Below are 15226 nucleotides of genomic sequence, written 5' to 3' on the forward strand. Positions count from 1 at the left end.
CAATTACATGTTTTATGAAAAAAATCAATTGTCTTTATTTGAGATTGCATTGAATTTATAATTTTTTAAAATATTTTATTTATTTATTTAACAGAGAGAGAGAGATCACAAGTAGGCAGAGAGGCAGGCAGAGACAGAGGGGGAAGCAGGCTCCCCTCTGAGCAGAGAGCCCGATGCAGGGCTCGATCCCACGACCCTGAGATCATGACCTGAGACGAAGGCAGAGGCTTTAACCCACTGAGCCACCCAGGTGCCCCTGAATTTATAAATTTATAGAGTTTTCCTTTTGGTATAAGAACAGAAACACAATCCACTGTATATATTACTGGTTAGTGCTGAATGAGTGGGATTGAACTATATGAATTATTTTACATTTTTTAAAACTTATAAATACGTAGAAGAAACCAAGGACACTGCACTGTGGCATTTGAATCCTATGGAAATGAAGTCTCAATGGGTATTTTCTGCCATAATGTTTCTTTTCTTAATGTTTAAGCATGTGCAGAGAGGACAGTGGTGGTAGTGGGGAAGGGACTTTAGGGAGGAATAGTAAGGGAGAGAGACAGAGAAGAGATACAAATCTGTAAGGCCCACATCTAAGTAAGGACGTATCTCACTTGTGTCGGTGGAGCACGGCATTAAAGGCAAGTCCATCTGTCCAGCTGGTGGTGAAGTTGAGGACATTGACCTGGCTGTATGGCCTAGTAGACTGGCGTACCCAGCTCAGTAAAATCTTCTCACTGTTTGTCTGTTGCAAGTCTGACATGACATCTTTCATGACGTCCTTTACCTGTTCAAAAAAACCATGCTGCTTTTAACTTAAAATAGTTGCCAGTCTCAAGTCTAATAATAATAATAATCAATAACCTGAGTCTAATTATGAGAAAATACCAGCCAAACCAACATGGAGGGGTATTCTACAAAGTAACTGTCCAGTACTTTTCAAAAAGCTCAACATCATGAAATACAATAAGGACTCAAAAACTATTCCAGATTGAAGAGGACTAAAGAGATGTGACAGATAAATGTAATGCATGATTTTTTTTCTTTTTCTTTTATAAAGGATATTACCAGGGCAATTGAAAAAAATCTCCCTAAGATGTATAAATTATGTAATTGTATTGTTTTTATACTATCTTCCTGATTTTAATAATTACATATTATTTTAGTATATAATACAATTATATGTTTAACAGTATTAGTACTATATTATATATTGTATATGTATATTATGATATTAACATTATATTCTAGTTATATAAGAGAATTCCTTACTTTGAAGAAAAAGGTTTTTACAGAATACATACTGAAGTATTTAGGCAAGGAGAAACACAGAAAACATAAAAGTATAGATAATAACTGTCAGCATTTGGGGAATCTGAATAAAAGGTATCCAGGAATTCCTTAAGCTATTTTTGCAATTTAAAAAAAAACAAATTATGTCAACTTTTTTAATTTAATATTTTCAAAAAAAGATAAATTTTTTTTTCTATGCCAGGAGAATACAGCTGTTTGTCAAACTCTTTCATTCTAAATTACTATGAGTTAAATTGTGTCCCCCACACATTCTTTGAGTCCTAACCCCACTACTGGCAAATGTGAATTTGGAAACAGGATCTCTCATGAAGGTAAAATGAGATCCTGGGGTGGGTCCTAACCCATTACTACTAGAAGAGGCGATCAGGACAAAGACACACACAAAGAGGGAATACCATGAGGACATAGGAAGAAGGCAGTAACCCACAAGACAAGGAGAGAGGCCTCAAAAGAAACCAACATTGCTGACACATCGAGCTCAGATTTCTAGCCTCCAGAACCGTGAGAAAATTAATTTCTCTTGTTGAAGCCACACAGACTGTGGTACTCTGGGATGCAGCCCTAAGAAACTAACACGCAAATGATACATGTCCCATTTCTATTAAGAAATAATTGAAAATCTCCCCACCTGCCAGTGCAAAATGATACTCCAAAGTAATCCCAAAGTCAGTTTGTGATTTCCATCAACAATGTCAGTTCCTCCTATATTCACTAAATCCACCTATTAAGAAAAAAAACAAAAACAAACAAAACTCTCTTAAGACAATTTAGCCACAGAAGCCCAGACTTTTGTTTTAGTACCTTTGGACAGCAGTATGATAAGAGAAATTTCATTTTAGAGAAGCAGATATGCCTAAATCTCAAAAATGTATTATTTATACAATAGATCAATAAAGAAATCTGAAAAAGCATGACTCTTCCCTCCCTTACAGAAAAGGTTCAATGCTTAATGTAAGAAAAATGTTTCCAAAAATCAGCTGATGACAATGCACAGAGCAGGTGGCTGGTTTGACGATAAATAATCTGGATGGCACCAACGAACCCCAAAAGTCACACCGTGAACTTACATTGTTCTGATGTAAAACCTGCAGCACTCTGTTGACATTATTTAAAGCATGGACCCTTGTGGAGCCACGTTCCTTCGGCTAGAAAACAAAACGTGACATCAAATGAGACCGACTCTTCACATTGCCAACAAACAGGGACACTCAGGTGTACAGAGAAGCTCAGCCTGCAGAGCCCCTCTCTGCCAGGAGCTCTGGCTGGCTTCTCAGGCCACCACGGAGGCTCCTCGTAACAGAATGCAAATGACCTCACCAACATCCTAAGATAGTAGATCCCTCACTTGCCTGAATCCTAGCATTCAAAAAATAGCAAACCTGTTTAGTCCTACCCCCAAAGATTATCACTTAGTGATTCTGGGGTGTAACAGGCATTTGGAATTTCTACAAGATTTCCTTGGTGATTCTACCATGCAGGCCAGTTTAAGAACCAAGGCTTCCAGGAGCCAGTTTCTTTTATCTAAGTTGGGATGGACTCAGGAAGACTGAGAAGTCATGTCACCTTCATACTGCACCGGGGGGGCACAGAGCAGGAAGGATTCAGAGGCACTGTCTCAGGTTCCCAGGTGACAAGGGCCCAGGGGGAAGGCAGGAATAGCCATGTGGGGCAACGTGATCTGGAGGCTTCTTTCTGCCTCACTGGCCCAGGAATCTTATCTGAGAGAGGGATCAGCCTCTCCAACAGGTATCTCACCCACTGCCTGGAAGGCAAAAGGCCAAGTATAACACCTCACACTTTGGCAAGAAAGGAATTCATCTTCAGGAGTACATTTCTCTGTACCTTCTATACTAATTCTTCCTCTAATGTTAAAGTTTGAACCCATAAAAATGTATCCTCTTCAATAGCGGAGTTCTTTCTGTGTGAGTATAACACATAAAGTAATAGATTTGGGTTTGATGAAGAAACAAAAGTAATACTGAAAAACTGAATAAAAATAAATGCCATAGCTTTTAACAACTCCTTAAGATATTTATTAAATAACATTTAAGTGCGTTGTCTATAACTAGCATCTTCTAAAAAACAAAAAGTGTGTTCTCTACTATTCAAAACAGTATGCCCTCTTCCCCTAGCCATTCTTCTTTTGTAATTCTCTCCTGGGCTCCCTGGAAGCAATAAATATAATAAATAATCTTATCTTTGATAAAAATAGAGCCCTCAATAAAGCCTAATAATGTTCTATCAAAAATTCACTGAAATACTTTTTTTTTGAAATGTTCCTATTTGGGCCTGAACATTGTAAGTACCCCCGAGGGTCTTCAAGTCACTAATGATGAGAGACACTCCGTTCGTCTGGTTCTCAAAGAAGACTCCTCTCACCAGTGATGTTCCTGTGAGGCCTTCCAGAAGATCCAGGAGCTTCCTTCCATCTTTGAGGTCTGTGAACATATCATTGATGGGTGGTTTTCCACTCTATAAAAGAAAAAATAAATTATAAATTTCTTCAGCAGCAGAAATTCCATACCTATGTGGCAAAATTTTTTTCCAATTAAAAGTCTGGATGGACAGCAGATCATTCAGCTTGGCCTTGTATGGAAAGAAACATAATTACAGGGAACTCTGAAATCCATAACAAATGCTTTAAGCTGAACAATAGAAATTGCATTATTTCTTATATAAATTGCATTATTTCTCACAAAGGGAGTAAATAAAGCCAAGGCTACTGTCCATATGCCTTGACTATGGTCTATATCCCTGAGAAGGAATGAAAGAGAGATGCCCTGAGCAATATAAATGGGCACACAGCGCCCGGGTGCAGAGGACATGACACGTGTGTGGATCCTATCATTCCATCACCACACTTCACGCTCACGGTCTGACGGAGTCTTGCGGCATTTCCATCACAGCAACACGTCCGTTTGTCCATAATTTCATCTCTCCAGTGCTGCACCTATACTTCTCACTATAATTTCTAAACAACAATGACACTTTGGGCTCTGTGTCTAAGTAAGGCACCAGTCCAGTATTTCGAAAGGCAAAGCTTACAGAATTCCTAAACTTGCAATCCTAACTGATAAATAGCACCAGCTTCCAGCGACCAACATACCCTGTGTCTGATGCCAGAAAACGCCACCCATTGACAGGCAGATCCCCTATGATCTGACGGCTGTATGCAGTAGGGAGATTACTACACGGAACATCAGGAAACCTCTGTTTCAATTCCAGTTGGACCATTAACAAACCGGTAAATCTAAACCAACCTTTTAACCTTCCTCTTCATCACAGGCTAAAATCTAACAAATAATATTATGTGAAAATGTCTAGACAACTATAGAGCACAATGTACTAAGTGTGACATCACTATGTTGTATCAAATTATCCCCCTTTAATCTGAAATCTCCACAGAGATAACAGTCTGAGTTCTGTCAAAAATAAAGATATTTTGTAACTGATAACTATTTCATCTTTTTCACTTTTCACTTTAAAAAAAAAACATAAACAAGGGCACCTGGGTGGTTCAGATTGTTGAGCATCTGACTCATGGCTCAGGTCACGATCTCAGGGTCGTGAGATCCTGAGATGGAGCCTAGCGTCAGGCTCTGTGCTCAGGGAAGTCTGCTTGAGAGAAAATTCTCTCCCTCTCCCTCTGCCCACCCCCTCCCCCAACAGTCTTACACGCATGTGTGCAAACTCCCTCAAATAAATAGGTACATCTTAAAAATAAATAAATAAATAAAGTCATATAAAGCACAATTTTACTCTGAGCTTGAAATGGAAGAGGTGGAAGGGAGCCCTTCTGAGGTTTCCTAAAACTCAGCATTTTCCAATCCTCCTCTCCTGATTTTTTACATTTTCAGTTTAGTATAAAATACTGTCAACTAATGAACTATTGACTAGCAGGGCTTTTGAATAGTTCACGTACTCCAAATGAGGGGAAGTATGGTGAAGTTTTAACTATAGAATCAGTTAAAAAAAAAGAAGGAGAAGAAGAAGAAGAAGAAGAAGAAGAAGAAGAAGAAGAAGAAGAAGAAAGAAAAAGAAAAGAAAAAAGGAAAAAAGAAAGAAAGAAAAGAATTATGACTTCTTTGTGTCTGAAACAAAACTGTTTTTCTAGTCCCAGGTGCCATCCTAGTGAGCAGTGACAGTGTCAGGGACACGTGGATTGTCTCCATCAATCACAATAACAAACTGATTTCCATGTGCGAGATGTGGCCCCAGGGTCCAGAAGTGATACTCCAGGAGGCAGAGCAAGGGGGAGCTCCTTGCACGTTAAAGACTCCCTACCTGTCACCTGTAAAAACAAAAGAGTAGCCCTCATCATCTGCTATGCTCCCCTTCCTCCTCTCTTATGTCAACCAAAGTACACTTCGGAGCACCAGCCACCCAATCAACAGATTCCTTTTCCAGGAGAGATGAATAACTCTGCTCTGGGCATGAAGAGGTAGGGATATAGGTAAAGGTCATGGGAGAAATAAAGAGGGGTGTGTAGAGGTGCCTGGGTGGCTCAGTGTGTTAGGCATCTGCCTTTAGCTCAGGTCATGATCCGGGGATCAAGCCTAGCACCGGGCTCCCTGCTCAGCAGGAGAGTCTTGCTTCTTCCCTTCCTCTGCCACTTACCCCTGCTGGTTCTTTCTTTCTCTCTCTCTCTCACTCACACTCGCTCATTCATCTCTCTCTCTCAAATAAATAAAATATTTTTTAAATAATAAATTAAATAGGGGCATCTGGGTGGCTCAGATAGTTAAGCATTTACCTTCAACTCAGGTCATGATCCCAGAGTCCTGGGATCAAGCCCCATATCAGGCTCCCTGCTCAGAGGGAAGCTTGCTTCTCCCTCTCCCACTTCCCCTGCTTGTGTTCCCTCTCTTTCTGGCTGGCTGTCTGTCTGTCTGTCTCTCTCTCTCTCTCTCTCTGTCAAATAAATAAATAAATAATATCTTTTTAAAAATTAAGTAAATAAATAAGGCATACCTAGACATAAAAAAGATCTCAAAAATTGATAAGAACCACAGCTAATAATGTCTTCTCAAATCCACTATCCATTTCAAAAAATAAATAAATAAAATAACACAAACCATCATAATATAGAATAAGGTAAATATAAATATTAGTCCATATGACAATCATGAATGTGCATCCACAATCTCACTAACAAACAAGTCCTTTCACCAGTCATATAATTCTGGGCAAGTGACTTGGTCCTTCCACATCTATTTGTTCATCTGTTAAAAACTAAGAAGATGGACGTTCACTGAATGGTTGATACTATCATTCATATTAGGAGTATAATTTCAGTGTTTATACGGTCATAAAAGTGCCATAAAATTTCAACCGTATCTGGAAGAACAAATAAAACAAATAAGCATTTCTTCATCCCAGGCAAGAATGTAAAAGCAGGTTCTGAACCTGAGTCCGTGTTAGTGTCAATTCATGGACAAAGATCTTCTCAGTCCCAAATTGACGAATACGATGACCAGTAGAGATACATCCCACTCCAAAGCCATGAACATGATGAGACTAGAGCATGCCACACTGTGCTGTAGGTCTGCACCACGAGACAAGCCGTGACTCAGCAGCAAACTCACCAGACTCTTCCCTAAGCTCCACTGCTAATCAATGGCAAAGTAGGAGGCATTAAGGAGCAGCATTAACTTTTCTAGAAGAGACACTCTTTCCCTCTCTCGCTTGTCTAGTTCATTGGTTTACGGAGCAACAAACCTTGAGAAAAGCTCCCTGCAGAGCATTCTGTTCAAACAAACATGACCCAGACACCCTTCTGTCTTTCTAGAAGTCAATCATTCATACAGTATAACCAGTGCTCTAATTTTCTTTAAAAATATAAAACAAACAAAATGCTACAGTAACAGCAATACAATTTCTCTATTCTATCTCCCAATTTCAGATGAATACTGATGGCGATCAAAAAAATACATGTTTTGTGCTACGTCCCTTTCTCTAACACCTTCCCACTCCAAGCCAATGATGGTGTCATCAATATATATTCCCACTGAGAATCTCTGGAAGGATTACACCTGCAGGATGGCGAAAGAGGGGGAAATACAGCCTGTGAATCTCCTCATTGGACAGAGTAAAGAATAGTACCTGGGCTTGTCCAAATCCAAAGCTGTGGTTCAAAGCTTACACAGAAAACACACACTCACACCACCACACACATGGCCAGTCACTACAAAAGTACGTATTCTGACAAATACAACTTCAGAATGCCCCATATACAGATGGAAAGAACCAGACTATGCCAAAGAGCAAGTCCCACTTACCACCCAAGAGATTAACACCTGTACCTATGGGGATTCAGTGCTTTCTGTCCTATAAGCAGAGGTCGGAAAATTTCTGTTGCAAAGATCCAGACAGAACCTAGATTAGGTGTTGCTGGCCAGGTGGTCTCCACTAAAACCACTCGATCCTACTGTAATATGAAAGCAGCCCAGATAATACAGAAACAAATGAGCCAATCATAATGATGACTATGTTCCAATAAAACTTTATTTGTGGATTCTGAAATTTGAATCTCATATAACATCCATGTGTCGTGAAATATTCTTTTCTTTATTTTTTGCAACCCCCTAAAAATGTCAAAACCATTCCTAGCTTGTGGGCCACATGAAAACAGGCAGCAGAAGCATGAAATGTCCTTAGAGTAATAGCAAGCACTTAGAAATGTTTTAGGGGTTTACAGAGATTTATATGTATTAGTTACATGTATTAGTTATTTCTTGATAGTAATATTTTGAAATAGGGAAGCTGAGACCAGGGCGATATGACAAGGGAAAGACAGAAACAGGATCTAATACTACAGAATCGGGTTCCAAATCTATGTTCTCAAAGTCTGTGCTAAACTGCCACTAAGATTACAAGGGGGCAGGACTGTGACATCTAAGCCAGGAAATACTTAATTGGGGGGGCGCAGAATAGAGGGGGTTCTATTTAATGACTTCCCAAAGAAAGCAACAAAACATGCAGCACATTGAAATGAACTCAAAATGAAGACAATTTTTTCCCAAGCACACAGCTTTAATGCGTATCTGCGCTTTCCTATCACAGGCTCTCAACATGGGGTCTACCCTGGGAAACTGTTTGGAAATGTCAGAAGTCATCACTGAATAAAATTAAAAACTGATTCATCCTGACAGTCAGCCTCCTATTTAGATATTGAATTCTTTGCAAAGACATATTTGCAGAGCCTTCTCCGACAGAAAAAATACAGTTTAATAACTCAATCAGACAAATACATGGTGAATACTTCCTTTGTGCTTGGCCCCGCAGAAATGCCAAGTTCAGGCCACCCTTCTCATTCACAAGAGAGGGCTCTCATAGTTTTCCAATAAACACAAAACAGTACAAATGAACAATCTTGAACTTGGATAAGCCATGGGTCATATTTAACCTTAAAAAATTGAAAAGGCAACATGACATGCGTCCAGGGGACAGATGCTGTAGGTGACCAGCCCTGGTGACTCCTCCTCCAAGCCTTTCCTCGACCCCTGTCCTTCGGTGCACTCTCCTGACACCAGCTTTAACCCCATCATTGTGATAAGAGGGACCAGCATTAATACCAGCAGCTGGGACATGGAAGTTTCTGGATTTAAAAGTGTCAGAAGATACAAGTAAACTTTTATCACAATTCATGAGGAGAAGCCAGGGTCTCCAGGAGGGCAGCGGCTGCGAAGACTGATGGGGATGTGTGATAGACGACCACACGAAGCCAAGCTGATGAGCTCTGCCACCCCCGGAGAAATGAGCCCAAAGACTGCTGGTGACAGCTCGTGCTCATTTCCGCCACCAGCAGCCATGTCGGTCACTGTGGGCAGGACTACCGGTTTTTCAAAAGAACCTGGAAATCTGAATTTCTCCGTGTAATCTCCTGATATTTGTAGTTTCCTGAAAGTAGATAAACAACGTGGCATACCAGGTCACCAGGCGACTGATTAGCAGTCTCTGCGCATGGCATAACCACATGAAATGTAGTAGTCAATAGTGAGTTGGATAATCTCTGTGGAAAAGACACACACACGCATGTGTGCACACATACACACACACACACACGCAAAGACTAGAGAACATGCCTGAAGACAGAACACCAGCAATCAGACCAACACAAAGAAGTCTGTAGTTTCAGATTCTTTGTTTTCCACTCACTGTCCACCTCAATTTTCTACCTTCGAACACACATTCCAAAGGTAACCACCTCTCCCTGTCATCATGACTCCCACTGCAGTTCAAGTCTCCAGGGCAAGGCTAATTGATCCCTTTGCTTCTGTATAAAAGCCGGAATAACTCTAATTATAGGCAAAGACAATCCACACTCCAAGTAAAAGATCCTCTGTGATCAAGTCCCCGCCCTGTCTCTAATCTGACACTGTCTTATTCTCCCCCTTCTTCAGTACTCCCAAATCCCAGTTATTTCCATCATAGAAGCCAAGTTTTTCAGCAATAGTAGCAGTGGTTATAGAAAAAAAAATGTGCAGAAGATAGAATAAGAAAATAAAATTTAGAAAGCATAGTTTGGAGCTCTTAAAGGGCAAAGTACAACTTCTTTATAGCAACAACCCACCAGCCAGAGACAGAATTAGGACTTGCATTTTCCATGTGGAAGACAGATCAGTGCCTTCTCGCTGGAGTTGCTAGGCTGACCCTGACCACCCACAGAGACAAATGCAGGCCTTGCCCTCAAGACCCTCAGAACACAGACCTAAACAAAACCAGTACCAGCACAGCACGCTGAGCACATTAGGATGGGCTCATGAGCTAAGCGTGCTTCTGCCAAATTTGTACCAAGTAACAGATACAGTACACAGGCAGAATCTGTCCTATGATTTACTTAATCTCATTATAAATAATCAAGTTACAACTGGGTATAATAAGGGGATGAGTGAAAACATAAGTTTTTAAGTGCTCTCACAACTAACATATCTGATATGGTATCTTACAAACAAATAATAAATGTGAGCCCTTTGACACTGTTCAGCTATTCCATTTTTTATGCTCTATTTTCAAAACAGGATTTGAGGCAGCCAAGGCAATTCGTGCGTACACAAGTATCATATACATGGATATACACGGCATATACATATATACACATATACTAGATACTAGATATACTATAATGTATTTGCATTCTTCTCAGATTCATTTGAGATGAATCTGATGTCCCCAGCCTCTGGTAACATATTGTAAGCTTTAGCATCTCTAATTTTTTTTATTGTTTTCTGTTTTTGATCATTTTTGGCAAGGCCTTAGTTATTTTAAAATTTCAAAAAGAAATAAGCAATACAACTTGATACTTCTTTTGATATTTTTAAAGCAGACTCTTTCACTTATGAATCCCCAATCTCAGCAAGGATGCAACTTTAGCATCCTTTTGGCTCTTGTAGTTCTTCATTTTCTTAAAAGTCAATAAGGCACCAGTGAGCACCACGAACAATACCATTCTGGTTAATTATGTTTACATATAAACACATTTTTTAAGTTTTTTATAACAAAAATGTTATGCTTTTTCTCTTGGTAGTAGAACTGAAAGCATTAAAAGTAGAATATTTTCTTTGGATTTCTTCTTTTTGTGATGTGTATTATTGTGTAAAATAAATAATAGATTAAAACAAAGACTAGTATCTCTAGTCAAGATTAAAGAAACTGTGGGGGCCTGGGTGACTCAGTCAGTTAAGCGTCTGCCTTCGGCTCAGGTCATGATCCTGGGATGGAGTCTGGTGTTGGGCTCCCTGCTCAGGGGTGTCTGCTTCTCCCTCTCGTCCCTGCTCATGCTCTCTCTCGCTATCTCTACCTCTCATATAAATAAATAAAATCCTTAAAGAAAAAGAGAGATTAAGCAAACTGATAAAATGAGGTCCATCACTATAAATGTACACAAATGTATATATGCTATATATAAATATTTATATTTATTTATATTTACATATAAATACATCATTCATTAGATATTGTTATGTATTTATTTATTATATATAAATATATGTTTATATTATTTATATACTATATTAAAAATATTTATAAAAATTTATAAAGCTATAAATGTATAGTTTGACCAATGAAATGAAGACTTATGAAGGTCAATATCAACTTTATGATTCCACTCTACAGGGAAAGCAGGAGAGCAACATTGCTTTTGACTGAGAAGAGTGAGAGCAAAATGAGTGCAGTGAAATAGCTAAGGAGGTCTTTAAACACCTTGCAAAGGAAAGCCAGCAAGATTGCTACAGTCAAAAGAATCAGTGAGCACATGGCTCCCGGCATTTTTTTTTTTTTTTTTTTTAAGAATTCAGGGTAGCCAGCACAAGTTCTTAAGAACTGAAAAAGATTCCATTTAGAAGCTCTCTTGCAAGAAGGGAAAGAGGGTGGGAGGAAAAAGAAAGAGAGTGAGGGACTGGAGAAACATGGCTCAGGTAATCCCACTAACAACACATTCACTGCAGAATAATGATTTATGTGCCATGTTCACACAGGAATCAAATCAACGATTTCTTTAATAACTACAAAATACTGTAAAACGCAAGCTAAACCAAATAACACCTTCCTGAGAATCAAAAGTCAGACAGCATGTAACAGAAGTTTTTCCTTGATTTGGAGTGAGCTAAGTCATGAGATAGTGCTGATACACTGGTATGCTAAGGTTCCACATGTGGGGCTCACAGAGCTGGCAGCCAGAGGCAAGGCCAATTGCATACTCCATGGACAAACACCAGGTGAGGTCTGCAAGCTGAGTAAACCCGGTCCAAATGCATACCAGGCAAGGTCTGTAACAAGACCGCTCATTCCATACATGCACAACTGGCAAAGCAGGGGAAATGTTTGGAGAGCGCAGTTCCTCAAACAATATGCTACCATGGGATCAGGGCAAGGCATTAGTTCTGGGACTGATAATGATGACTGATAAGGGTAAATAAAATGACACTTTCTTTGTTTAATAAAGGAGGGACAGCCACCCTGCCCTTTCTTTCCCCTTAGGGTATCTCCTTAAAAACACAATAAGACCAGATTTGGGGTGAGGAATTAGATAAACCCCCATCTCCAGCTTTCTAACCCAAGATAACAAAGACCTTAGGGGAACGCAGGAGTCTCTCAGGAGGTACACAAGAGACCCAGGCAAGGAGCATCCATTTGTACTGTGCTTGCTCTGTATTCTGTATCAGATAGAGGTCTTTTTATTGGCAGGATTTTCTTTTCTTTTTTTTTTTTTTTTAATTTCCCCAACAGATGACAAGAACAAAATTAACAGTATCAACACTCCACATTCCCCAATCCAGTTTGGCTCCACTCATAGTTGGCAGGTGACTACCTGTAGTTAGAGCCACAGGTTTCCCGAGGTTAGGTACAGCTAAAAGCAGGTCCTTCCCAGCTCTGTTTAACAGAAAGAGCTTCTTTCCCCTAAAACTTTCCCTCACCTCTTCAACAATCCTCTCCCTCCGCTCACTGGCCCATACTGGCTTCGGTCTACGACCCCCTCCCCCCAGCACCAACCAGAGCCCATCTCTGAAGGTGGGGATGGCGGGGAGGGCCACTCAGGCTGAGTGAAAAAGCACAAGATGGGTGGCTGGGCTCACCCCGTTCTAGGCAAAGGCTGAAAAGTCATTTCCTCTCAGCGGATCAATCTCAAAACTGAGCATGGGTTATAATGCATCAGCAAATACTGTCAAATTTGCTTAACAGTTACAAGTAATAATGGGTTCAGTCAAAATCTTTTATTTATTTATTTATTTTTACTTTAACCACAGTAACCAGGTAAAAGTGATTTTGCAAGTATGCTATTTGGAACCAAAACAAACAAAAGAAATCAAACTGAATGAAAACAAACAAACAACAACAAAACCAAACTTACATAATGTAGCCAAAACATAGCTTGGAACTGTTTAAGAATACGAAGTGCACTTTATTGTGTAATGGTGAGTAAACATAAATTAAAACTTTTTTTTAAATATTTTATTTATTTATTTGACAGACTGAGATCACAAGTAGGCAGAGCAGTAGGCAGAGAGAGAGAGAGGGAAGCAGGATCCCTGCTGAGCAGAGAGCCCAATGCGGGGGGCTTCATCCAGGACCCTGAGATCATGACCCGAGCTGAAGACAGGGCTTAACCCACTGAACCACCCAGGTGTCCCTAAATTGAAACTTCTTAAACAACTAATTGAACAGATATGGTGCCTTAAACAACAAGTTGAGTTGCCATCGTCATGCTCATGAAAATAAATCAACAGTGGACACAGTGTGTAACTCACAGAGCTCAGATCTCTACTGGAGATGAGATTGACAGTCCCCCGGAAGCCTATACTGTCTCCTTCACAAGACTGAAAGAAGACTGAACAGCTACAGGCTGCCTTTCTTGCCCCATCTTCTACAAAGCTCCCTACACATCTTTCCCCACTCTCATTTCTGTGACCATCAACCTCCAACAGGAAAAGAGGAGAAAACAATGGGACTCTAGAAGCAATGTCCCTCTGCCTCAAAGGAACACATTTGAATAGCTCTCCACAGTGAAATCTATTTTAAAAAATTTAAAAAATGCTTCACAGATTTTCCTTTTATGCTCCATCAATTTAAATTTCAAGTTTGGAATTTACTGACTTCTATGAAAACGTGGCTCATCGTTGTCTTCAAAAAGGGAAAGGCAGAAATCTGCCCAAACTAAAGTTCAGCATTTTCAAGTCGGTACATTCTCTGCCTAACCTTTGTTAAACCTCTTTTGAGAATCACCTCACCAAACTGATAAAAATGCTTCTGCAATGTGTACGTCTCAGCTCTGCCAGACGAGCAGCTCTGAAAGTCAGCCAGAGAAAATGCAGGCTGGGAGTCAGAAGGAAGTTCCCAACACTGAAGCAAGGAGGCCCTCACTGCCTCCCTCGGGAGACCAGCCCACGAACAAACCAGAGGACCTTAAAGCTGAGCAGGAGCGAAACACTCAAACTTCACCATCAGACAATGGAATAAAGTGGGTTTAACGAGTCAATGCTTTTTTGTTTGTTTGTTTTTCCACTTCTGTTTTAAAATATATGTGTAGCACAGACCAGGGGTACTACAAGCTAGGGTTATCTGAGAGGGTCTAAATTTAGCATTCTTAAGCAATTAAAATCTCCCATAATGTTTCATAATAATGCCTCGATATTTCTTCTCAATATAAGGCAAGTAATTACGACCAAGTGTGTTTTATAGCTAAAGGAATAAAAACCAAGTGACCTGGAAAAATTGGCTAATAATTTGCCTGAGATCATAAATAAATGAGCAGCACCTCCAGGAATAAGTGTTAAATTTCCTAACTCTCAGTTCCTTCAGATAATCATTTTCTTCTGAGCTCTTCATAACTTTTTAAAATCCAACAACCATACACTGTTCTATCCTGGGTGGTTTCTCAGGATTCCCAAACTCCAAAGCATAGCTCTGTAACATACTAACAAGGATTTGCAGCAAAAAGGATATATATTTATAGTGAATGCTGCCTTAGCTATCCTATTTCTTTATATAGTGAAAAATCAAACAATGGTTTTAGATCCATACTCTTCAATATTCTCAAGCTCTTTACCAAACCCCTTATCAAGGAATGAATTGAACCGATTTTAACTTTTAAATCTCATTTTTCATCGCCCCCATTTAATAGGAGAATTCTATTTGAAGAATCCTGTGCAGCAAGCGTGAGCATCTTATGTATTAAATCCAAATGGTGATTTGACAATCTTTCCAGTGCAACTCCAAAAACAGGTAAATAGGGAAACCGCAGAGCTGGATTTTTTTGTTGATTTTTGTGAGTAAATGCAACAAAGTGTATTCATATCCATGGACTAACACTGTTTGTGCCATTTTGCACTCAATTCTACACTCCCTCCTACCTCTTTTGAATATAACAACTACCAACTGGTTTATGGATATAAAGTATCAGGCATTTAAA

General features: G+C 39.6%; 1 protein-coding gene across 5 annotated transcripts in view; it reads right to left on the reverse strand.

Moving 5' to 3' along the window:
- The window catches only part of UTRN (utrophin), a 509162-nt gene that overhangs the window by 384041 nt on the left and 109895 nt on the right, over positions 1 to 15226 (reverse strand). For all 5 annotated transcript variants that reach the window (XM_059177336.1, XM_059177335.1, XM_059177337.1 and 2 more), the window contains 4 exons: positions 3697 to 3789; positions 2385 to 2462; positions 1946 to 2038; positions 618 to 790 (listed from right to left, as the gene is read on the reverse strand). In XM_059177336.1, coding sequence (XP_059033319.1) covers positions 618 to 790; positions 1946 to 2038; positions 2385 to 2462; positions 3697 to 3789 — 437 coding nt within the window. The remainder of the gene's footprint in view (positions 1 to 617; positions 791 to 1945; positions 2039 to 2384; positions 2463 to 3696; positions 3790 to 15226) is intronic.

The sequence above is a fragment of the Mustela lutreola genome, chromosome 6 (genome assembly GCF_030435805.1).
Source record: "Mustela lutreola isolate mMusLut2 chromosome 6, mMusLut2.pri, whole genome shotgun sequence".
NCBI classification, from domain to species: domain Eukaryota; kingdom Metazoa; phylum Chordata; class Mammalia; order Carnivora; family Mustelidae; genus Mustela; species Mustela lutreola.